The sequence below is a fragment of the Pseudochaenichthys georgianus genome, unplaced genomic scaffold (genome assembly GCF_902827115.2).
Source record: "Pseudochaenichthys georgianus unplaced genomic scaffold, fPseGeo1.2 scaffold_672_arrow_ctg1, whole genome shotgun sequence".
NCBI classification, from domain to species: Eukaryota; Metazoa; Chordata; class Actinopteri; order Perciformes; family Channichthyidae; genus Pseudochaenichthys; species Pseudochaenichthys georgianus.
In genome coordinates, this window is record NW_027263226.1 from 46,936 (window position 1) to 74,028 (window position 27,093).

The 27,093-nt window shown below is 40.8% G+C and overlaps 1 protein-coding gene across 1 annotated transcript in view; it reads left to right on the forward strand.

Annotated features, from left to right (window-relative positions):
- The window catches only part of cdh5 (cadherin 5), a 63,101-nt gene that overhangs the window by 12,660 nt on the left and 23,348 nt on the right, over nt 1-27,093 (forward strand). The window contains exons 2-11 of the mRNA XM_034079635.2: nt 2,676-2,903; nt 4,288-4,567; nt 5,907-6,029; nt 8,531-8,698; nt 10,211-10,392; nt 12,307-12,411; nt 12,505-12,647; nt 14,422-14,555; nt 18,551-18,660; nt 21,663-21,765. Coding sequence (XP_033935526.1) covers nt 2,676-2,903; nt 4,288-4,567; nt 5,907-6,029; nt 8,531-8,698; nt 10,211-10,392; nt 12,307-12,411; nt 12,505-12,647; nt 14,422-14,555; nt 18,551-18,660; nt 21,663-21,765 — 1,576 coding nt within the window. The remainder of the gene's footprint in view (nt 1-2,675; nt 2,904-4,287; nt 4,568-5,906; nt 6,030-8,530; nt 8,699-10,210; nt 10,393-12,306; nt 12,412-12,504; nt 12,648-14,421; nt 14,556-18,550; nt 18,661-21,662; nt 21,766-27,093) is intronic.

Sequence of the window (27,093 nt, forward strand, 5' to 3'; positions counted from 1 at the left end):
TATGTATAGTCTCTACTTTAAAGAGTCCTCTTCTGCTGATGTTCAGGTGTATATCAGTATGTATAGTCTCTACTTTAAAGAGTCCTCTTCTGCTGATGTTCAGGTGTATATCAGTATGTAGTGTCTCTACTTTAAAGAGTCCTCTCCTGCTGATGTTCAGGTGTATATCAGTATGTATAGTCTCTACTTTAAAGAGTCCTCTTCTGCTGATGTTCAGGTGTATATCAGTATGTATAGTCTCTACTTTAAAGAGTCCTCTTCTGCTGATGTTCAGGTGTATATCAGTATGTAGTGTCTCTACATGTCTCCATGCTTCAATGTTCAAAAAGCGCTTTATTTTCCGCATACTGTCTGTGCTGCAGCACCTCTTTTCACCCTCTGTCTCAAACCAGAGCCCAGTCTGCTCTTATTGGTTAGCTGGCCGGCTCTGTTGTGATTTGTCGACTGCTTAGAGATGTCCCGCCCCTTAGCCAATCACGTACAATGTGTTGTTGCGCTAGCCAAAAAAGTGTGAGTGCTAGAAAGTGATGTCATTGTGTTAAGGAAGTAAACAAAGGTGTCCAAATGGAGCCGTTTCAGTCATGGATTTGAACCTTTGGAGACTCAAGACACCCAGCTGTATGCCCCCAAAATGATTTTTTCTATTACAAATATACATCCCCTTTAAATCCAAGTTTTAAATCCTTGAGTTTAAAGGCTTATCTGACTGTTTACTATACAGATTTTACAACTGAATTACTACAAATTGTTTTATCCTCCATCTCGATGGTCTGAAGGTAAACAGTGGAATTGGGGCGTTCTTGTTCATTAAGTAATCTTCCAGGAATGTGTGCTTTCTTAATTGTTTTGGCCGGTGCAGCGCAGTCTGTTGCCAGATGACGTTGCACGGCAAAAAGTTGAGCCATTTTCAATTTCCATTTTCTCTTTGTGTTGGCACCGTTGGCCATGTTGCTAATTTTCTGTAGTTATGCATTCAACAGAAAATTAATCTGCAACAAAATGACTCATCCTTCTCTTATAGTCCTTGATTTGAAAAACCACAACAAATCCTTCAACCCAAGCTTCTCCTTTTCACGCTCGATTTGATGTGCTGTATTAATGGTTAAAAGAAATTCAGAAATGTCAAAACAGTCTCTTTATGGAAAACGTCTTTTCTACTTAATGACTGATAAATACAGACATCCTAAGTGGTTTTAATGTCAGCTTCTCTTTGTGTCTCGTGTCTGTCTGTCTGTCTGTCTCTCTCTCAGTGGGTCAGGGCCTAAAATGGGTCACAGGCCTATGTTTAATAGATCCCCATTCGGCCACATTAGCCCGGGTCCCATGATGAGAGGCTAAATGTTTCATATGGGTCCCAGGCTAAGGGTTTAAGAGCCCTGGTCCTGAATGATAACTGAGCGAAAGTCCTTGGCCTTCACTCTGAGTCTCACCCTGGCACCAGGAAGGGTCTGTCCACAGCTGATAAATGGTTTTAATGGGATCTCTTTTTTTCCCCTCCCTCTCCTCATGCTTCCACATTCCTCTCTGCACCATCACACTATCCTTATTCGCTCAATTCAAATGGCTTTACTGGCATGACCATAGTGGCATACAGTATTGCAATTACAACGTACATAAGTATACATTTGGACTGTGCCATTATGTTCATAAACATTTTGAACAAAAGCAAGAATATCGTGTCTCCCTCTTTTCCTTCCTCTATTTCTCTCCTAGATGATTGCATGCTTCCACATTCCTCTCTGCACCCTCATAGTCACTCAATTCAAAGGGCTTTATTGGCATGACCATAGTACGATACGATAATACGTTAATGGTCGGATCAAGTCTGAAATTTGACTTGCATCACATCAACATAGGCAAATATCAAGACACAATATATGAAAAACAAACAACAAACATTTAACATAACAGCACAATCACTGAGAGAAAAAAATGTCAATGACCCTTTAGCGTGCATTTGATCTGGATTCAGCTCTGCATCGATATACAGTATTGCCGAATAAATATACATTTGGACTGTGTTCGTAAACGTTTTTTTTTTTTGTCCGATGTGACGGTCCAAGGACAGAGGGCGTCGTATTGTCGTATTGATATTCTGTACAAACTGTAAAGTCCACTGAGACAAATGTAACAATTGTCATACTGGGCTACTTTATTGTCAGAAACATATCACTGGTTACCGGCTTTAGCTTCAATCTCAGGATCCATGTATCTGTGATCCTCTCCAGAAGGGAAGGAGTCATCACATACAGAGCATCAACTAGTTCCTGAGCAGTGTCCTTCACATGCTGATATCCAAGAGAGGGAGTCACACAGTCACAAGATGGAGGAATAGAAAGCAGTATTCAATGTTTACTTCAGATTAGCGCCACGTCAGAAATGATCCTGCTTGTCATATGTATATCTCCATAGAGGCTGAATCATCATGTTAACCACATAGCTATCATCTTCCTCAAACAGTCCTGATGCTCTTCTAGGTCATCACACATCCTGTCATGTTCACAGCTACAGTTGGGATACCTTTGTTATCACGTGCTACTCTGATATTGGAAGAGTACATTCAGTACTTTCCCAACAACTATATAAATAAACATTGATTGATTGATTGATTTTGAACAAAAGCAAGAATATCATGTTCACTTCTCCCTCTTTTCCTTCCTCTATTTCTCTCCTAGATGATGGCTTGGCTCCAGATGTGGACTATAGCCATTACGGCCTTGTCCGTCTCTCTAGCTGTTTCCGATTCTCACTTTCCTCTGGTGGAAGCAGAGCAGCGAGGCGAAGTTGAGATTGTGAAGAAGGAGACGCATCATGTCCTGTTCAGGCAGAAAAGAGATTGGATCTGGAACTCTCTGTACGTGGAAGAGGAGAAACCTGCACCCATTCCCTATAAGATCGGAAAGGTAATGTGGAAATGGAAATCCTTTTGGAACACTGATTCCAAAAACACGGAGGATGGGTTTGATGGAAAACTGAAGATTTAATTTAATCTTGGCGAAAGAGAAACAGAAGATGAGCATCCCGGATGAGCCCCCACATTTTTTACGGCGACAGCAGAACACCCGCAAATTAATAATTGAATTTATACCAACATTCAAAGCCTTCTAAACCAAACTATGTGAGTCTGGAGGACAGGACAAAAGGTGGAAGAAGCCTTAGCCAGCATCACCAAAGGCCATAGGACGCAAAAACTGGACTACCAAATCCTCTAAATGTAACAAAAACACATACAAAAATGTATTTAAATTAGGCTAACTGAGTGCTGTGGTGTCTGGTAAATAAAACAAAGCATGTCAGAGTCACAGATAGCTCAATCTCTTCCAGCTTTCCTTTTATATGAAAGATTAGTGTAGATCAGGAACACCTGAGCAGGGGCTTCATATTTTATATCATCTATTCTGAAGCACAGCCATTCTCTATCTCCTATATTACTTACCATGTGGAAGGCTCACAACTTAAAGTGGACCTATCATGCTATATTTGAATAATATATTGTAGGGCCATACCGATATAAGGTATATTTATACGTTTTTTTTTCAAAATACCAAACAGATCATGCATTTTAGCCATGCCTCATTTTGCTCTATTTTGCTCTCCTCCAGCCTGTCTTTGCATGCTGCAGCTGACCACGCCCCCCTGCAAAGGAGGGGGGCGAGGCACGAGCGTCATGTTACCATGCTGTTACCATGCTGTTACCATGCTGTTACCATGCCACGGCAACCTCTCATTCCCCTGATTGGTGGAGAGTTGGCCATATAGGCGGAGCTCCTCGTCACTGACGTCAGAGAATTTTCAAATCTGTATCAGTCTCTATCAGATCAGTTAAAGCCCAGTTTTTAGAGATTTGGGTATGGAGGAAAAGAGAGAGGGTTGAGTTTTCTGACACTTGGTGAGTTCCCTGACACACCGGGGACACATATTCATGTATAGAAGATGTACAAAAGTGCATTTTGCATGATAGGTCCCCTTTAAACAAGAATCCTCCTCATGTTTCTGGACTACTTCCTGGTCCTGTGTTTCTACAGTTCAGTCTTGAAACCGCCATTAATCTACTTCAATTTGTATTTTTGTCTCATCCATTCAGTTTTAATAATGCCGCATGCTCCGAATCTAGGGCATTAACTTGTTGCTAACCATCTCTTTGATGAATATTTGAGGGATTTCTCGAGAATACTCCGTTTATTTGTAGAGAATTAGCTGGAAGGTTGTTGATTTCAAGTCGTCACTCCAGGACCAGCTGGGAAAGAAAAACCACAAAACTGTATTTTTCTTTTCTTTCATCCACAGCTAAAGTCGAGCCAGAGAGTGGATGTGAAGAGCTTCAAAATCGAGGGTGAAGGAGCGAACACCATCTTCCAGGTGGATATGAAGGGAGACCTGTTTGTCTCCAGGTCTCTGGACAGAGAGGAGAAGAACGCATATCATCTGACCGCCACAATGTTCGACGGGAACAATCAGCTGATAGAGGATTCTGGAGAATTTGTTGTTCAAGTGACCGACATCAACGACAACACACCAGTTTTCCCCAAAACATATAATGGATCCATTATGGAGAGGTCTACGATAGGTGAGTAAGGTCACAAAAGATCATGGAAAAGGTTCCTCACTAGTGTGAATATATAGATATCAAATTAGGTCGTTAGTTATTTCAAGTATTATCGTTGTTACGTCCCGGCTCGTGGAAAGTATATAGTTGGAAGTTGGTAAATTGGAAGTTGTTTAATGAAAGAGCTCAATAAAATCCAATAGTCATCATTAGTATAGCTGTATATTAGCAACCGTACTCTATAACAATTATGGTACCATTAAAACAAAATGGCAGTTCTCTGAGGGGAATGTTTTTTTCTCCGGGATGATGGTACAGTTTTAAAGATGTGGTTAATATTTTAGATTTCGACAACAAAACAGGATAGATGATAATTGAACATCATGGTTTGGCTTCAAAAATATGTTATGTATCTTAGTTTATGTCCAAATGTTTACATGATTCAATTGACTTTTTGTTTCCCTTGTTAAATGGACATACGTAAGTCCTGTGTTTTGGACCCACATTTTTCAGCCTGACCAACATATTTCAGATATGTTAAAAACCCTTAGATGCATAAGTGGGTCTTTTTTGACCCGGTGAGGTGGTTTTCTTGAAGTATCTTTGTAATTATATATTTTTTTATCATTTCATATTCCAGCTATTCCTCAAAAAACATGTTTTGGATATCATGCCATTACAATTTTTAATTTACATTTTAAGAAATTGTAGTTTTTGTATTACTACCCCAAGCTTCCATAAGTGGGTAAAAAATTACGCGCATGCATTTTCTATGTAATCCTATGGGAAAACGTTTTTTTTTCAAAATGTAAAAAAAAAAATCTAAAATTCTAAATAGTGAAAAATTAAATATAAAATATTTCTAGTGTGAACCAAACTATAATACTAAATATTATACAAGTGATTTTTCTTAACCAAAATTACAAAAATGGCGTGTAGGGTGTAGTCACTCGTGCATTTAAGGTTACAAATATTCCTTAAACCATAATTGACGATACAATTGTATGGTATGGAAATGCCATTTTTATCCAGTTCCTCCACAAATGTGCACAGTATAAAAGCATGAAGCATTTTCTTGCAGAACAATCTTTCCGCTGTTGTTAAGTATTTGACATTTACCACCCAGTGATAATTAAGTATAAAAATAGACTTCACTGTGAAAAGACGAGGACAAATAAAACATAATGTCAACACCTGTCAAAACCAGTCATAAGCACATCATACTGTGAAAAATTGCACATTAAGGACTTAAATACCACTATAGCAAACAATCAGAACGTATGATCATTTAAAATGCAAGGATGCACGGACATTTGGATATTTCTGCATGGATTTATGTTGTTTTATGATCTGCATTTAGGAACTAAAGTAATTGAGGTGAGGGCCACCGATGCTGACGACCCCACCACCGCTAACGGAGAACTCAAGTACTCTTTGATCCAAGACAGAGCCATTTCTCCCTTCGAAATCCACAGCACTACAGGTAAGCAGAGATAAACACATCCTTAAAGCCCCTGGCCCACTGTCCCAAAATTGACACCCGATGGACACACGAATATGGAATTGTGAATTTTGCACGAAGATGGCCCCGAGCCGCACACGAAGGCAACATTTACATTACGTTTAAGAAATACAACTGCAACGAAAGTACCAACAACAATTATGTTAAAGTACTATAATACAGTACTGATATTTTCAGACTTTGTTCTTTACTTTATCCGTCTTTATATGTAGAAGATATTATGTTTTCTCCATCATGTTGTTTCCATAGCAACAACAACTTTCTGTCAACTCGCCTTCAAAATAATATATTATATCCTTTTTAGTTTCACAGAACACAAATTGGGTTGTGTTCATGATTTTGTTGTGCAATAAAACAACCCGATGGACACACGATAAAGGAAATGTTCAAATTCGGCTCTGATCGTAGCAACATCGGGACATTCGTGACGGCATCTTAAGCCATCGTACGACCGCCGGTGGAGTTTCTCAGGCTCCGGCAGCAACTTTGTGAGCGGTGGCAAAATCTTTGGCATGCCAAAAAATTGCCGAAGGACCTTGAGAAGGTTCATTTTCGTGTTGAATTCGTGTCAATTTTGCCCTTCGTAAGGCCATCGTGAGGCCATCTTGTTATCATCGGTGCCATCGGGCATTCGCCCCGATCAGAGTGAGGGCGAATGCACCGATGATAACACGAAGATGACTCGATTCGACAAGATGCCCTCACGAGTGCCTTACGAAGTTGCCGCTCACGAAGTTGCTGCCGGAGCCTGAGAAACTCCACCGGCGGTCACACGATGGCTTAAGATGCCCTCACGAACGGCCCGATGTTGCTACGATCACAGCCGAATTTGAACATTTCCTTTATCGTGTGTCCATCGGGTGTCCATTTCGGGACAGTGTGACAGGGGCTTTACTCAAGTACAGATACTCGTGTTTAAAAATACTCTGGTAGAAGTAGAAGTACTGACTAAACTTCTTTACTCAAGTCAAAGTAAAGAGGCTTTGAAGTGTACTTCAGTAAAAAGTACCCATAACTAGCAGCTGTTTTAAAGAGTACCTGACCTCCCTTTATATCAATAGAACAATAATGTCATTGTTAGCTAATGAATGTTTCCATGCTGAACAACGGCTACATGACAACGTTTCCATTGGTCCCTCTTCTTTAGAGAAGACCAGGAAGTGATGGATACACGGATCGTGTTCAAATTAATAGGCACGCAATGACTCTAAAGAATAATGACCACGCACCAACACACATTCAGACTAAAGGAACCAGCTGTTTGGAGAATGAGAGAAGTAGAAAGTACAGGTATTTGAGTTCAACATGAGAGAAGTAGAAAGTACAGGTATTTGTGTTCAACATGTAAGAAGTAGAAAGTACAGGTATTAGTGTTCAAAATGTAAGAAGTAGAAAGTACAGGTATTTGGGTTCAACATGTGAGAAGTAGAAAGTACAGGTATTTGAGTTCAACATGTGAGAAGTAGAAAGTACAGGTATTTGGGTTCAACATGTGAGAAGTAGAAAGTACAGGTATTAGTGTTCAAAATGTAAGAAGTAGAAAGTACAGGTATTTGAGTTCAACATGTAAGAAGTAGAAAGTACAGGTATTTGTGTTCAACATGTAAGAAGTAGAAAGTATAGGTATTTGAGTTCAACATGTGAGAAGTAGAAAGTACAGGTATTTGAGTTCAACATGTGAGAAGTAGAAAGTACAGGTATTTGGGTTCAACATGTAAGAAGTAGAAAGTACAGGTATTAGTGTTCAAAATGTAAGAAGTAGAAAGTACAGGTATTTGAGTTCAACATGTAAGAAGTAGAAAGTACAGGTATTTGTGTTCAACATGTAAGAAGTAGAAAGTACAGGTATTTGAGTTCAACATGTGAGAAGTAGAAAGTACAGGTATTTGAGTTCAACATGTGAGAAGTAGAAAGTACAGGTATTTGGGTTCAACATGTGAGAAGTAGAAAGTACAGGTATTTGAGTTCAACATGTAAGAAGTAGAAAGTACAGGTATTAGTGTTCAAAATGTAAGAAGTAGAAAGTACAGGTATTTGTGTTCAACATGTAAGAAGTAGAAAGTACAGGTATTTGTTTCAACATGTGAGAAGTAGAAAGTACAGGTATTTGTGTTCAACATGTAAGAAGTAGAAAGTACAGGTATTTGAGTTCAACATGTAAGAAGTAGAAAGTACAGGTATTTGTGTTCAACATGTAAGAAGTAGAAAGTACAGGTATTTGTTTCAACATGTGAGAAGTAGAAAGTACAGGTATTTGTGTTCAACATGTAAGAAGTAGAAAGTACAGGTATTTGTGTTCAAAATGTACCAAGTCACTGACGCACTGACGTCCAAAAAACATCATTACCCAACATTGTCTTTTTTTAAGTTAATGAAGGCGAGGTGTAGATGCACAAGCTATTTTTACTTGAATATGAGTCAGAGTTGGCCTCAAAAGATAACACCTCCTCTGTTCTCTGCAGGTGTGATCAGCTGCAAGACAAACACGCTGGACCGGGAGACCCAGAGTCGGTTTGTGGTGGTGGTTAAAGCTCAGGATATGAGAGGAATGGCCTCCGGCAGCACATCCACCACCTCCGTCACCATCTCCATCACCGACGCCAACGACAACTACGCCTCGTTCACCCGAAGTAAGTTAATTCGAGTCACAGCGGGGAAATGTACTGCGTTACAACAACAAAGGGGACATTGCAGATGAACACTAAAGAAAGAGTAGACTAACATTAAATAAAGAGGATAGCACGTGTTAATAACATAAAAGAGAAATAGGTTGAAGTAGCAGTAATGTAAAAAGTAAGGAATCCTATAATATAGGTACTGAAATAGCAATCGTTCGAGAGAGGTGTTCATTGCACATAATTATTATTATATGATTATTGCACGTTGTTACAGTCTGAAGTGAAGTAGCAGCCAGAAGTAATAATAATAAGATGCAAAATAGTTTATATTGCTAACAAGGTGAAGTGCTACAGTTATATTAAACCTATTTTAAGAAATATTTTAGAACCTTTGGTCATCTTTTCGACACATTGCATATAACTTTGTTCTGGTTTTTATACAGAATTATTTATGGGCAGCACCTGAATGATCGCTGACATCCACTTAGATCAGGTCCACTTAGATCAGGGGTGTCAAACTTAAGGTCCGGGGGCCAAATCCGGCCCGCGACTTCATTTCATGTGGCCCGCAAGAGCTCTGAAAGAATGTGATATGTTTACTATACGGTTACATGACGATTTACAGAAGCACGATGTCCATAAACTACATTTCCCACAATGCATCTTAAATATGCCTTTTTTTTTTAGAATTCGACTTTTTCTCAGAATCTTTTTTAAATTGTTACTTTTTTGTTTTATTTTGACTTTTTTTTCAGAGTTTGGCTTTTCTTTTTAAATAATTTTGTGACATTCTCACTGAAGAGACTTGCACTTATTTGCTCTAGACTTCTTCTTTCAGACGTAGTTATTTATGAAGTTTTTACCCTATCCGATAATAATCCAATGCAGAGGCAATAAAGTAATATAATACATTATTTTATATTAAATATTTATATATGTATGTTCATATAGTCTTAAAGTTACAACCGGCCCTTTGAGTGCAACCATAATGTTGATGTGGCCCGTGATGAAATTTAGTTTGACACCCCTGACTTAGATCAATGTTTTTTATAAATACATGAACACATTATCTTTTTTGTCCTTTGGATTTTCTACGTTTTACTTTTAGCGTCTCTTTTAATCTATTCACATGACATCTATTGCATGACTGTCAGTTCCTCTCCAATTTTTCTTCCATTTCTTCACCGTTAATTTTGGGGTTTCTTTCTGAGATTTAACTTGTGCCAAGTGCAGAGGGTGATGTATGCTTTATAAACTGAAGAGACCACGATGTAGGTGTTATTTGTGATATTGGGCTGTATCAATATTATTGCTTGATTGATGAACACATTGACCGTCTCATATTCACAGTGATTGGGAGGCTGTGGCTCAGTGGATAGTGTGCTGAACTTTGAATCAGGGGATAGCAAGTTCGAGTCCCACTGCAGTCAGCATGTATCCTGTGTTTGCCCACAGTACTGAATGTATGTAAGTCGGTTTGAAAAGCGTCTGACATGCAATGTGATTTCTATTTTCTGTCTTCAGGGATTTATGAACTGCAGGTTCCTGAGGACCACAAGCTGAACGAGAAGATCGGCACTCTGGAGCTGGAGGATCGAGACGAGATTCAGAACAAAGAGCCCACCTTCACTATTCTCAATGAAAACAGCAAAATGTTCAACATCGAACTCAGCCCCAACAAGGACGGAAACCTCATGCTCAAACAGGTAGGAGGCAATGTGGATAAATAGATATGTAATAATATATAATATAAACGATTTTGTTACTTTCAGTTTGCTGTCATATTCTTCAATTTGTGATTAAGTTCGATAAGATAAGATTAAATAAGATGCGATAAGATGTACTTTATTAATCCCAATTTGCTAAATGTTTTCGTTGCAGCAGCATAAAACAAAACAAGGCATTGCGCATAACTAAAATCGAAGAAATAAAAAATTCTAAAATAGAAAAATCTCGAAATAGAAATAAACCAGCATTCGAGAACAAGAAAAATATACAGATGACCGTGAAGATAACAATCTATAATCTGTCTGACAAATAAAAACACTATTGTAGTTCCGTTAACATTTTATATACTAGTTCCCTCTTCATGTTACCTTTTATTTCCAGATGTAATGGCTTCCTTCCTTTATTTTGAGTACTTGGCCGCATTGGCTGTGGTTTATACTGCCACTTACATCGTGTAAATTGGTCATTTCGGACATTTTTAGCAGGGCATTTTTATGTTGAACACATAATTAAAAACCTATACTTCATGACCTCCTTCTGGCAAGGGAAGCTATTTATGCTTGCAGGAATCTTTGCAGTTTTTGGGACATCAGAGAGCTGGAAATGTATCCTAATGAAATGTAATAGCTAGTACCAACGTTGCATGGCCTAAAATCGGAGCACAATCTTCCTCTCAGCTCTGTAGCTCCTCGTCTTCCTCCCGGCTGTGTTTACAGAGCATCCAGCTATCGTCCACACTGCGGTGAAGGTCTTATTCTTGTTAAGCTGTTTACACATGCCTTTGATACCCTGCGACTGAGATTCCCTGTTACCATGAATAATCCAGTTAGCAGAAAATCCCTGCCTACCTGTGGTGGTCCCATCCACAGATAAAACACTCCGCCAGAAACAACATTTTACTGCTGTTTCTCATTCGGCGGGAGAAAAACGATAAGCAGAAATGTGAAAGTAAGCTCGCTGCCATTTATTTGCCGACGTGAAAGTGCATTCGCAACACCAATGCGAGTGTCCGATTGTGCAGACTTGGAAAAAAGGGTGTTTTCACGCATGTTTAGCATGGAAGGGAAAATATGGCACTTCAGTGGGTTTCTTAAATCCAGAGTGTGAGCCAGGAATTTGTGACATTTAAAGCCTTTTTACACCTGGCAAAGACAGCGAGTCCTTGGCGAAAAGACGCAGGTGTGAATCCACTGAGGATAACGATAGGAGATGCAAAATTGTCTAAAAATATAGACCAACAAAACGTGGCAATTTAGATTTTGAAATATTAAAACACCTTAACTTCTTCAATGGATAGAAAGCATTTCAAGCTGGATCAAAACTACAAAATCATTAATACGAGGTGCATGATAAAGAGGTAGGAATGAGCCTCGCAGGATAGCTGGAAAAAAACAACATATCTTATCAAATCTACCGCTTTAAATACTTCATGACAAACTGATCTGGAGTCTGGAAGTGCAGCGACAGCAACGTAAATTAAAATGATTTTCTGATGGACTAAAACGAATATTTGTTGTCCAAAGATGACGTTAAATTAACCGGTTTCCTTTCTGCGGGTTGATATGACTGCACCTTGATCCTCCTTAGCAACAGTCTGTTCTCCTTAGCAACGGTCTGTTCTCCTTAGCAACGGTCTGTTCTCCTTAGCAACGGTCTGTTAGCAATAATGAACAACCACTGTAATGACCAAATTGACGAATCAGAATTGAGTATTAAAATAAGTTGCGGAATAACAATTAAACAATGCTTCGTGTACATTTTGGGTCTTGTCAAGACAGGAAAAACAATATTACGGTATTTAAACCGTTAGGAAAAGAGCTCAAAAGAAGTCTAAGATTATAACGATTATCTCAAAGCAACGTTTTTTGATTGCCATTCTCCTCTTTCCCCAGGCTCTGGACTACGAGACAAAGAGCATCTACACCTTCACTGTCCAGGTGCGAGAAACCCTGCGTTTCCCCGCCGACAACAAGAACAGTGCAGTCACCACAGCTCAGGTAAACACATCCTGTCCTCACAAGGACATTTATATCTACATTACAAATCTGAGATAAATCTTAAAACTGTTGTGAACGAACTGAAATCCACAGGTGAACATCAAGGTGTTGGACGTAGACGAGGCTCCACTCTTCTCACAGCCCATCTACACGTTCAATGTGATGGAGGAACGCACGGTGAACAACATCGGATCAGTGAAAGCCCAAGACCCTGACAGAGCTAATAAGACCATACGGTATGCTAATGTTAATCCACTTCTTCATGTCTCTTCTACATCAACATGTGTCCCCTCTTCTTCATGTCTCTTCTACATCAACATGTGTCCCCTCTTCTTCATGTCTCTTCTACATCAACATGTGTCCCCTCTTCTTCATGTCTCTTCTACATCAACATGTGTCCCCTCTTCTTCATGTCTCTTCTACATCAACATGTGTCCCCTCTTCTTCATGTCTCTTCTACATCAATATGTGTCCCCTCTTCTTCATGTGTCTTCTACATCAACATGTGTCCCCTCTTCTTCATGTCTCTTCTACATCAATATGTGTCCCCTCTTCTTCATGTTTCTTCTACATCAACATGTGTCCCCTCTTCTTCATGTCTCTTCTACATCAACATGTGTCCCCTCTTCTTCATGTCTCTTCTACATCAACATGTGTCCCCTCTTCTTCATGTCTCTTCTACATCAACATGTGTCCCCTCTTCTTCATGTCTCTTCAACATCAACATGTGTCCCCTCTTCTTCATGTCTCTTCTACATCAATATGTGTCCCCTCTTCTTCATGTGTCTTCTACATCAACATGTGTCCCCTCTTCTTCATGTCTCTTCTACATCAATATGTGTCCCCTCTTCTTCATGTCTCTTCTACATCAACATGTGTCCCCTCTTCTTCATGTCTCTTCTACATCAACATGTGTCCCCTCTTCTTCATGTCTCTCCTACATCAACATGTGTCCCCTCTTCTTCATGTCTCTTCTACATCAATATGTGTCCCCTCTTCTTCATGTGTCTTCTACATCAACATGTGTCCCCTCTTCTCCATGTCTCTTCTACATCAACATGTGTCCCCTCTTCTTCATGTCTCTTCTACATCAACATGTGTCCCCTCTTCTTCATGTCTCTTCTACATCAACATGTGTCCCCTCTTCTTCATGTCTCTTCTACATCAACATGTGTTCCCTCTTCCTCACGTCTCCTCTACATCAACATGTGTCCCCTCTTCTTCATGTCTCTTCTACATCAACATGTGTCCCCTCTTCTTCATGTCTCTTCTACATCAACATGTGTCCCCTCTTCTTCATGTGTCTTCTACATCAACATGTGTCCCCTCTTCTCCATGTCTCTTCTACATCAACATGTGTCCCCTCTTCTTCATGTCTCTTCTACATCAACATGTGTCCCCTCTTCTTCATGTCTCTTCTACATCAACATGTGTCCCCTCTTCTTCATGTCTCTTCTACATCAACATGTGTTCCCTCTTCCTCACGTCTCCTCTACATCAACATGTGTCCCCTGTTCTTCATGTCTCTTCTACATCAACATGTGTCCCCTCTGTGGAAAGAGACTGAAAGTTTCAGGAACAAAGATGTTCTCTCTTTTTGATCCATTTCTATAAAAACCTGTCTGAAAATGAGCTGATCAGATTTTGGCCACTTTATGATGTCATAACGATGTGTTGTCTTGTGTAGCCATTAGCCAATCAGCAACAAGGTACCCCCCCCCCCCCCCCCCCTTATCACCTGAATCTCCTCTAGAGCTCCATTGAGTTCTTTGTAACCAACTGTCTCTCAGAGGGGCGTGGGGAGGGGCTCCTTGTTTTCATCTAAAGTATCAGACAGAGAATCAGCTCTTTGGAAACAGGGCTGAAACAGAGGGGATTATGGGTAATGCTGCAATGATCTGTTTGATGTTTCAGCCAATCAGAGACATGTTCTGTATATATCTGAGACCTGTGATATATTGATGATAAACAGTATAATAGGGGACTTTAATGCTCTTTCCCTCTGTGTAGGTATTCCATCTTGGATAAGGACTGCCCCATCGGAATTCACCCGTTCACAGGTCAGCTCTCCACCCAGAGGACGCTGGACCGAGAGCTGGAGGCCACACACATGTTTCAAGTTAAAGCTCAGGAGGAGCCAAGTGGTACGCCCACACACACACACACACACACACACACACACACACACACACACACACACACACACACACACACACACACACACACACACACACACACACACACACACACACACACACACACACACACACGAGCTGCACAAGTGTATTAATCCTTCAACAATAGAGCCTCAGATAAAAAATTAAAACCATCTGTGTTCTGTAACAACGGCAAAGTGCATTCTGGCGGAGATTACAAAGGCCAAAAAAACAGTGTGTTCTCTTGTTGTTGTTCAAGTCTTCTGGATGCATTCCGGACTCTTTAAAGTAGAGACACTTCCTGTTCCCTTGTCTTGAAGTCGATGGTTTCTTGAATGTGTTTTTGGTTGTTAGCCTGCAATAAGTTGGTTAACACAAGCTGAAGAGATGTTGTACTACGACATAGAATACTTAAGTAAATACCCCACAGGTGAATTAAAAAATGTAAGTTGCTAACAAGTGTCTCATTGAGATGACTAAACGTCTTTACCGCCAACATTAGCCGCCTTTAGCTTAGCGGTGGTCACGTGAAGTCCTGTGACCGTGATGTAGTTCCTTTATAGCCCAACATTAGCCGCCTTTAGCTTAGCGGTGGTGACGTGAAGTCATGTGACCGTGCTGTAGTTCCTTCATAGCCCGACATTAGCCTCCTTTAGCTTAGCGGTGGTGACGTGAAGTCATGTGACCGTGCTGTAGTTCCTTTATAGCCCAACATTAGCCTCCTTTAGCTTAGCGGTGGTGACGTGAAGTCATGTGACCGTGCTGTAGTTCCTTTATAGCCCAACATTAGCCTCCTTTAGCTTAGTGGGGGTGACGTGAAGTCATGTGACCGTGCTGTAGTTCCTTTATAGCCCAACATTAGCCGCCTTTAGCTTAGCGGTGGTGACGTGAAGTCATGTGACCGTGCTGTAGTTCCTTTATAGCCCAACATTAGCCGCCTTTAGCTTAGCGGTGGTGACGTGAAGTCATGTGACAGTGCTGTAGTTCCTTTATAGCCCAACATTAGCCTCCTTTAGCTTAGCGGTGGTGACGTGAAGTCATGTGACCGTGCTGTAGTTCCTTTATAGCCCAACATTAGCCGCCTTTAGCTTAGCGGTGGTGACGTGAAGTCATGTGACCGTGCTGTAGTTCCTTTATAGCCCAACATTAGCCTCCTTTAGCTTAGCGGTGGTGACGTGAAGTCATGTGACCGTGCTGTAGTTCCTTTATAGCCCAACGTTAGCCGCCTTTAGCTTAGCGGTGGTGACGTGAAGTCATGTGACCATGTTGTAGTTCCTTTATAGCCCAACATTAGCCACCTTTAGCTTAGCGGTGGTGACGTGAAGTCATGTGACCGTGCTGTAGTTCCTTTATAGCCCAACATTAGCCTCCTTTAGCTTAGCGGTGGTGACGTGAAGTCATGTGACCGTGCTGTGGTTCCTTTATAGCCCAACATTAGCCTCCTTTAGCTTAGCGGTGGTGACGTGAAGTCATGTGACCGTGCTGTAGTTCCTTTATAGCCCAACATTAGCCGCCTTTAGCTTAGCGGTGGTGACGTGAAGTCATGTGACCGTGCTGTAGTTCCTTTATAGCCCAACATTAGCCTCCTTTAGCTTAGCGGTGGTGACGTGAAGTCATGTGACCGTGCTGTAGTTCCTTTATAGCCCAACGTTAGCCGCCTTTAGCTTAGCGGTGGTGACGTGAAGTCATGTGACCATGTTGTAGTTCCTTTATAGCCCAACATTAGCCACCTTTAGCTTAGCGGTGGTGACGTGAAGTCATGTGACCGAGCTGTAGTTCCTTTATAGCCCAACATTAGCCTCCTTTAGCTTAGCGGTGGTGACGTGAAGTCATGTGACCGTGCTGTGGTTCCTTTATAGCCCAACATTAGCCTCCTTTAGCTTAGCGGTGGTGACGTGAAGTCATGTGACCGAGCTGTAGTTCCTTTATAGCCCAACATTAGCCTCCTTTAGCTTAGCGGTGGTGACGTGAAGTCATGTGACCGTGCTGTAGTTCCTTCATAGCCCGACATTAGCCTCCTTTAGCTTAGCGGTGGTGACGTGAAGTCATGTGACCGTGCTGTAGTTCCTTTATAGCCCAACATTAGCCTCCTTTAGCTTAGCGGTGGTGACGTGAAGTCATGTGACCGTGCTGTAGTTCCTTTATAGCCCAACATTAGCCTCCTTTAGCTTAGTGGGGGTGACGTGAAGTCATGTGACCGTGCTGTAGTTCCTTTATAGCCCAACATTAGCCGCCTTTAGCTTAGCGGTGGTGACGTGAAGTCATGTGACCGTGCTGTAGTTCCTTTATAGCCCAACATTAGCCGCCTTTAGCTTAGCGGTGGTGACGTGAAGTCATGTGACAGTGCTGTAGTTCCTTTATAGCCCAACATTAGCCTCCTTTAGCTTAGCGGTGGTGACGTGAAGTCATGTGACCGTGCTGTAGTTCCTTTATAGCCCAACATTAGCCGCCTTTAGCTTAGCGGTGGTGACGTGAAGTCATGTGACCGTGCTGTAGTTCCTTTATAGCCCAACATTAGCCTCCTTTAGCTTAGCGGTGGTGACGTGAAGTCATGTGACCGTGCTGTAGTTCCTTTATAGCCCAACGTTAGCCGCCTTTAGCTTAGCGGTGGTGACGTGAAGTCATGTGACCATGTTGTAGTTCCTTTATAGCCCAACATTAGCCACCTTTAGCTTAGCGGTGGTGACGTGAAGTCATGTGACCGAGCTGTAGTTCCTTTATAGCCCAACATTAGCCTCCTTTAGCTTAGCGGTGGTGACGTGAAGTCATGTGACCGTGCTGTGGTTCCTTTATAGCCCAACATTAGCCTCCTTTAGCTTAGCGGTGGTCACGTGAAGTCATGTGACCGTGCTATAGTTCCTTTATAGCCCAACATTAGCCACCTTTAGCTTAGCGGTGGTGACGTGAAGTCATGTGACCGTGCTGTTTCCTTTATAGCCTAATGTTAGCTTGTCACTTCAAAAATCGAGGTGTTAATATGTGAAGATTATCCTGCTGAACAAAACCTGTAAGTGCCACAGAGATTATTTTCGGTAAGATTCATTAAAATCCCATTGGCTTTGTGTCAAGGCAGCCCTTGCTATGCTTACGTACAGATTCAACCTAAAATAATACCTCATCACTGCACCACTCTATTCAATTTGTTTGCCAGTTCAGTAAGCTGACGTCTGATTTATTAAACTCTCCAAACTCTGAGTGCAACACGTTAACATGGATCTTTAAGGATTTAATATTACACCTGGTCGTGCCACGCGTGAAGCAGAGTAAGCACCTAAATCCCATTAGAGGCTCTCTTTGTTCACTCGCAGCTCCCAAACCAAACTATATATATGTTTAGCTCTGCATGGAGTGAAATCCAGAGATCTATTTTAGTGGCTTGTCACCGTGTTTAAGGAACACAATGGTCCCCTGAGCTTGTCCTGGATGTACAGTACATGTGCTTTACTAAAGATAGTTTCAGTTCAGGAGGCATGAAAGAGACCCACACGTTTATCAAAAGATGAATATTTAAAACGTCAGGGATGTAAAATAAGCTACAAAACAAAACGCTCACAAATAGAAATCCTTTGAGGCACTTGACCTCAACGAGATTCATCAAAGCTGGAGATATCACACCTGATCCGTATCACTGTGCTCGTTAAGGTTAATTAAAAACAAGCTGGGTGAAGAGCGCGCACACAAACGACACAAAATAATAAAGAAAACTTGGTTTAATTTGAGACTTGAAGATGGATGTTAAATTCATTTTGCAGGCGGTCTCATCTGTTATTTCTATAGTACCCTTTCACACATTAAATTAGATTAAATCCTTCATGAGAAAAACATGTAGGGATTGTTTTCTGCTCTAATCCCTGCTCATTGAAATGTCTATTTCCATTGTCAGGGATAGTGAAGACCAGCTTAAGTCCGTTATAAAATTAGCTGTTGTGATAAAACATCTGTCATTAAATGTCGGCTAATCTCGTGCTGACGTCTCTCTGCAGGTTTGGAGTCGTTTGTGAAAGTCAACATTATAGTTCAGGACGTCAACGACAACAAGCCTGAACTGAATGTGGATGAGATCTTCGTATGTGAGAACGACCGCACCAATACGGTAAGAGAAACATGTTTTGCAGGATTTCTTATCTTTTATTATGATGTAGACATGTCACAGGAGAGACACTACATACTGATATACACCTGAACATCAGCAGGAGAGGACTCTTTAAAGTAGAGACACTACATACTGATATACACCTGAACATCAGCAGGAGAGGACTCTTTAAAGTAGAGACACTACATACTGATATACACCTGAACATCAGCAGGAGAGGACTCTTTAAAGTAGAGATACTACAGACTGATATACACCTGAACATCAGCAGGAGAGGACTCTTTAAAGTAGAGACACTACATACTGATATACACCTGAACATCAGCAGGAGAGGACTCTTTAAAGTAGAGACACTACATACTGATATACACCTGAACATCAGCAGGAGAGGACTCTTTAAAGTAGAGACACTACATACTGATATACACCTGAACATCAGCAGGAGAGGACTCTTTAAAGTAGAGACACTACATACTGATATGCACCTGAACATCAGCAGGAGAGGACTCTTTAAAGTAGAGACACTACATACTGGTATACACCTGAACATCAGCAGGAGAGGACTCTTTAAAGTAGAGACACTACATACTGATATACACCTGAACATCAGCAGGAGAGGACTCTTTAAAGTAGAGACACTACATACTGGTATACACCTGAACATCAGCAGGAGAGAACTCTTTAAAGTAGAGACACTACATACTGGTATACACCTGAACATCAGCAGGAGAGGACTCTTTAAAGTAGAGATACTACAGACTGATATACACCTGAACATCAGCAGGAGAGGACTCTTTAAAGTAGAGATACTACAGACTGATATACACCTGAACATCAGCAGGAGAGGACTCTTTAAAGTAGAGATACTACAGACTGATATACACCTGAACATCAGCAGGAGAGGACTCTTTAAAGTAGAGACACTACATACTGATATACACCTGAACATCAGCAGGAGAGGACTCTTTAAAGTAGAGACACTACATACTGATATACACCTGAACATCAGCAGGAGAGGACTCTTTAAAGTAGAGACACTACATACTGATATACACCTGAACATCAGCAGGATAGGACTCTTTAAAGTAGAGACACTACATACTGATATACACCTGAACATCAGCAGGAGAGAACTCTTTAAAGTAGAGACACTACATACTGATATACACCTGAACATCAGCAGGAGAGGACTCTTTAAAGTAGAGACACTACATACTGATATACACCTGAACATCAGCAGGAGAGGACTCTTTAAAGTAGAGACACTACATACTGGTATACACCTGAACATCAGCAGGAGAGGACTCTTTAAAGTAGAGACCCTACATACTGATATACACCTGAACATCAGCAGGAGAGGACTCTTTAAAGTAGAGACCCTACATACTGATATACACCTGAACATCAGCAGGAGAGGACTCTTTAAAGTAGAGACACTACATACTGATATACACCTGAACACCAGCAGGAGAGGACTCTTTAAAGTAGAGACACTACAAACTGATATACACCTGAACATCAGCAGGAGAGGACTCTTTAAAGTAGAGACACTACATACTGATATACACCTGAACATCAGCAGGAGAGGACTCTTTAAAGTAGAGACACTACATACTGATATACACCTGAACATCAGCAGGAGAGGACTCTTTAAAGTAGAGACACTACATACTGATATACACCTGAACATCAGCAGGAGAGGCCTCTTTAAAGTAGAGACACTACATACTGATATACACCTGAACATCAGCAGGAGAGGACTCTTTAAAGTAGAGACACTACATACTGATATACACCTGAACATCAGCAGGAGAGGACTCTTTAAAGTAGAGACACTACATACTGATATACACCTGAACATCAGCAGGAGAGGACTCTTTAAAGTAGAGACACTACATACTGGTATACACCTGAACATCAGCAGGAGAGGACTCTTTAAAGTAGAGACACTACATACTGATATACACCTGAACATCAGCAGGAGAGGACTCTTTAAAGTAGAGACACTACATACTGGTATACACCTGAACATCAGCAGGAGAGGACTCTTTAAAGTAGAGACCCTACATACTGATATACACCTGAACATCAGCAGGAGAGGACTCTTTAAAGTAGAGACACTACATACTGATATACACCTGAACACCAGCAGGAGAGGACTCTTTAAAGTAGAGACACTACAAACTGATATACACCTGAACATCAGCAGGAGAGGACTCTTTAAAGTAGAGACACTACACACTGATATACACCTGAATATCAGCAGTAGAGGACTCTTTAAAGTAGAGACACTACACACTGATATACACCTGAACATCAGCTGGAGATGACTCTTTAAAGTAGAGACACTACATACTGATATACACCTGAACATCAGCAGGAGAGGACTCTTTAAAGTAGAGACACTACACACTGATATACACCTGAATATCAGCAGGAGAGGACTCTTTAAAGTAACCTCACTAATAGCACAGGCAAAACTTGGAGAAGAGGTGATAGTTTGAATCTTTGAATCTTTAGTGTCTTCAGATGCTGCAATGCCTCTCTCCTATTTCTTAAAGTAGGTGGAACAAAATAGCTCAGAGCTCAAATAATTTCTACACAGCGTTTGTTTGTTGTTTCACACAGAGACAGACTGAAACGGCATGTGTGTAGTAAATGCTTCTCAACAACAATCTCGAACAGATGGAGGAATGTAATTAGCATTGAGTTACATATGTCAACAGTATGTGTATAAACCGCATTGTGCTAATTTCCCAAACAATACATATGCTGTATATATTTAGACGAGCTATAAACAAAGCCTGTTTCCAGTATTGATTAATTACATGCATGTGTACTCCACATAATATTGAACAGATGGAGAAATGTACTTTACATTGTATATGTTAATATGTGTACTTTTAGTAACCCCATGAAATCGCATGCGGTATACATTTTGATTTCGTAAAAGCAATGTCTGTTTCCTGCATGAATTAATCAGATTTCTGTTTTTTCCTCAGGTGATAGGCACCTTGAGAGCGACAGATAAAGACGACCAGCTCGCCTCCTTCACTTTCAGCCTGGCCAGCGACAACTCCAACTTCTCCATCAGAGACTATGGCAGTAAGTCTTTGTATTCACGAAGCATACTTACCTTTTTCCCCCTTTGTGTTTGTTGCTCTAAACGCTGCTCGCACAAAGCGCTTCTTTTGCCACTTGTTGCTATGCGACAGCTGAAACCCCATTTGAGGCTCGGTGCTTTGTTGCCGAAAGTTGAAATTATTTTAACTTTACAAAGCAAGCCAAGACGGGGGATTTAGAGCCTTTCTGGGACCATAAGTGCTGTCTGGAATGCACAAAAGCAAATATTGAAAATAATGAGAGAAAATGGCTCTGAGGACTTGCAGACGACTCTCTGTGTATAATAAACTCATCCTGGCTAAGGATGTCAAAGAGATATACCACACACTGTGCAACTGTGGTACTTTTTACATTACATCAAGCTGACAGGGGATTGCACCTCCGTTGTGCAGGAGAGAAAGCACATGACTTTGGAAGGAAAAACAGAAACAGCTTTACATTGGAAATATATTGATTTAACATGACTGCACTAAAAAGGAAAGTCACCATAGGACTTAAATCTGGGAACTATGACTATGCCAATTGGCTTGGCAACTGGAAGGTCACCAGTTCAAGTCCCGGCAAGACCAAGTGCTACCGAGGTGTCCCTGAGCAAGGCACCGTTCCCCACACTGCTCCCCGGGCGCCGTTCAAAATGGCAGCACACAGCTCCTAACACTAGGATGGGTCAAAGGCAGAGAAACTATTTCCCCACGAGGGATTAATAAAAGTCCATCTTAATCTTCACTTCAGAGGTCTCGTACTGCATTCACACCGACCCAAATGAACCGCATAAAGCGGCTAAACGCATTCAACCGGACTATACGAAGAAGAAGATTCAACTTATTGTCCTTACGTAGTACAGGTACTATGTAACGAAACGGTTTCTCTGCATTCGACCCATCCTAGTGTTAGGAGCAGTGGGCTGCCATTATGTACGGCGCCCGGGGAGCAGTGTGGGGAACGGTGCCTTGCTCAGGGACACCTCGGTAGCACTTGGTCTTTCCGGGACTTGAACTGGTGACCTTCCAGTTGCCAAGCCAAGCTATACAAGCCGGCTGGTGTGAATGCGACCTAAGACATAACATCTGGGAACTACGACTAAACACAGGACGAAAAATCAGAAACAGCTACAGCTTAACATTCAAAACATATTGATTGAACATGGCGGCACCAAAAGAGAAGACCCTACAATCAGAATGATATAACATCTGGAAACCATGACTATTGCAATCCATCTGTTAGGTTTTAAATATTTCACTGAATAATTAAATTAAGCTGGGGGCAGTACAGATCAAAAGCTCACAAGGATCATCCAAAGTCTTTATGATTCAACTTCTCAGCAATATGGCCAAGTCAATCTGTTCACAACATATCATTATTTCAGTAAGGACCAATGGCCGACTGACGGGTAATACACAGTGGTGTTGTTTTACTAGCAAGGACTACACACAAAAACATCATGTAGGTTAAGATTGATATACAGGAGATATTGAATGTAAGGGGAAGGGGTGAAGAAGGAAGAAGGCAGCGGCGAACCGTCAGGGCCTTCAAGATATTCAGACCCTGGAACACTCAGATAAAACAAACTAAAATTCGATTTAATTATATAAATAAAATGTATAAATGAGAATGGTATCTGTGTTGTTGATCTGTAATATCACAGTGTTACGTTGATGTGTTTGTCCTCTCGGACCATGCTACGCATTTCAGTGGTGTTGTGATAGAAAGCAACCAATCAGATCTCGTTCTGGGTCTCTGGGTAGAATCTCCTTCAACAAGGTATTCTACATCCTTGATCGAATGCCCTGGCCGTTGCTCTGAATGAGAGCGTACGTTTGGACTGACAGTTTGATCAACCAATCATATATTGTTTTGTAGCCAGTGGGCGTGTTCTTTCAGAGTTCCCCTCAGTTCTAGGGTATTCTAGAAGGCCCGCTAGTTAACTGGCTCGAGACAGAGGATCTAGTTGAATGCGACAAAGCAATTCATGCCATTTTATTGTTTTTAACGTTGAAATGACAAGTGCAACAGGATGAAGGGATGTAGGGAGGAAAGGATGTAGGAAAGGAGGGATGTAGAGAGGAAAGGAGGAAGGAAGGGAGGGATGAACAAGTGAAGGGATAAATGGATGAAAGGAAGTAGGAAGGGAGGGATGAACAAGTGAAGGGATAAATGGATGAAAGGAAGTAGGAAGGGAGGGATGAACAAGTGAAGGGATAATTGGAGGAAAGGAAGTAGGAAGGGAAATGGATGTGTTGTAAAATCGAAGACAAACAAAGCCGATCAAATTGACCGGGTATAAATATATCAGGAGGTCATTTGAGATGTTTTTAAACCTTAAAAATCTTCATTAACGTAATTTGAGAGAATGCTGAGGAATCTGCATTCACGTTTATAGTTACACTCGTATCCCATCCTTTCCAATAGTATCTGGTGTGGGGGAAAGTTCTGTAGCAATGGAGAGTCAGGACTCAGAGAGACACGAGGAGAGCCGGAGCTTTGATGGCAAACACTGACGGTTTATTTGGAGTTACGGCCGGAGAATTGGCGAGACAGGTGGTGCGTCACGAGTTCACACGGCGGCTGCCAAACCAATTCTGAAGAACTCTTTCTGCAGCTCGAAGTTTCAACTGGTTCGGAGTTAGGGCTGCTCGATTATGGCAAAAATCATAATCTCGATTATTTGGGTCAATAATTGATATCACGATTATTAAAAACGATTATCCATTTACTTTGAAAACATCCATTTAGTGAATAAAAATGTTGAACAGTTGATTACCCTGAACTTTAAGTATAACTCAACTGAAAAACCAATACAAATGTTATTTTAAAATAAATAAATAACTAAGTTAAAATAATAAAATAATCGTTTTATTTCGATTATGTGGTTTTCATAATCGTTGCCTGCCAAAATCGTAATTGCGATTAAAATACGATTAATTTATTCAGCCTATTCGGAGTGTAATAATCAACATTCTTCATCAGCGAGACAAAGCAACACGGACCCTGAATCTCACTAGAGCTTTCGTCCATAGGAAAGAACGTGCGCCTTCGTCCCTGAACAGTAAACCACCTCATGGCGGCTTGTGCTCGGTCACTGGCAACAACAAGGCCGTAGAGCTGTGCCGTGAGAAAGGAGACCGTGAGAGGAGAAAATGATTAACTGGGTCGAAGGTTGAATACCTAATCAAATGATTCCCCATCATCTGGCTCTGCGCAACATACAAAGAGAGCTGTCTGTTGGCGAAAGATAATTCTAAATTCAAAGCAGCGTCTTCACTCAGCAGATGTAATGCCATTTGGGAGTAGAATATGTGTAGAAATAAATATGCAAGTTAGAAAATGTCATCTTGAATAAACACACTGTGACATTGATGATGGTGTGAAGCTCTGCGGAGACATTTGCTTTGATGCAGACGTTGATATTTAGGCGAAGGTTGGAGCTCTGTTACGTCAGATTTCCAAAGCTTATTTGGGTTATTCAGCTCAGGACTCATAAAATGGCTCCAGTTAAACAGTTCTCTTCATTTTTTATCATCACACCCCTCTCATAAAACATGAAAGCCCGAGGAAGAAGTGTTCTAGTCAAATATTAAAGTGTGAATAGATGAAAGCCTTAGGTAGTCAGATGAAAGATTTAGGTGAAGTGTTACTATTTCATTTAAGTGAAACATATTGAAAGGAAGATAAACAGAAGGGTAGGAAAAAGGCTTGAACTTGCCTCATCCATTTCCTCTATACGCTGAAGCCTGGAGGGGTTGAAGTGAAGAGGAAGATGGAGGGAAAGACACACGAGGCAGAGGTGGAAGACGAGATGAAAGGAGGCCGAGAGGAACGGATTGGGATTCAAGAAGACGGGAAATATGAAAGTGAAACCGTGTCGAAACGAGGAGGGGAAATATAAAAGGGAGAGGATAATAAGCGAGCGTAAACAAGAGGCGGTTAGGACAACAGGAAGGAGACGAGAGGAGAACGATGATTAAAACAAGAGGATACAAAGGGAGAAGCGAAAGGAATGAATAAAGAATTGAGGATGAAGAGGAGGACATGATAAAAGAAGGAAAGATCACATAGGAAACGTCATTAGCTTCAATGGACAGGGAAATGGGGTTATGCTGTCGGGGGAACAGATACTGAGAGAAGAGGAAGATAGAGACGTGAACAGAGAGGAGATGGGCCAGTGGTGTCAAGTAGATTTACTCAAGTACAACTTTGAGGTACTTGTACTTTACTTGAGTATTGCCATGTTTATGTTAATGTGTACTTTTACTCCACTACATGTATTTAATCCCTTTAGTTACTTCACAGATCTGGATGAATGATGTAAAATCTAATCAAGTGTTAAATCAGACTTTAGTTCCACCTGGAGTAAATCCACCAGCTACCTGCAGTCTACAAAGTACTTCAGACTAGCTGCACCTTCACCAGCTACCCTGCAGTCTACAAAGTACTTCAGACTAGCTGCACCTTCACCAGCTTTGAGAACACTTTCATGATCAATCATTATAAAACATATCATATATATTATTCTGAAATGGACCAATCTGCACAACGACTACTTTTACTGTCTTTCACTATATTTAGATGAGAATACTTTTCTACTTTCACTTGAGGAACATTTTGAATGAGGACTTTTACTGTAACAGAGTATTCCTACACTCTGGTACTTCTACTTTTACTCAAGTACAAGATCTGAGTACTTCTACTTTTGCTCAAGTACAAGATCTGAGTACTTCTACTTTTACTAAGCACAAGATCAGAGTACTTCTACTTTTACTCAAGCACAAGATCAGAGTACTTCTACTTTTACTCAAGCACAAGATCAGAGTACTTCTTCTTTTACTAAGTACAAGATCAGAGTACTTCTACTTTACTCAAGTACAATATATGAATACTTCTACTTTTACTCAAGTACAAGATCTGAGTAATTCTACTTTTACTCAAGTACAAGATCTGAGTACTTCTACTTTTACTAAGCTCAAGATCAGAGTACTTCTACTTTTACTCAAGTACAAGATCAGAGTACTTCTACTTTTACTCAAGTACAAGATCTGAGTAATTCTACTTTTACTCAAGTACAAGATCTGAGTACTTCTACTTTTACTAAGCTCAAGATCAGAGTACTTCTACTTTTACTCAAGTACAAGATCAGAGTACTTCTACTTTTACTAAGCACAAGATCAGAGTACTTCTTCTTTTACTCAAGTACAAGATCTGAGTACTTCTACTTTACTCAAGTACAAGACCTGAATACTTCTACTTTTACTCAATTACAAGATCTGAGTTCTTCTACTTTTACTCAAATACAAGATCTGAGTACTTCTACTT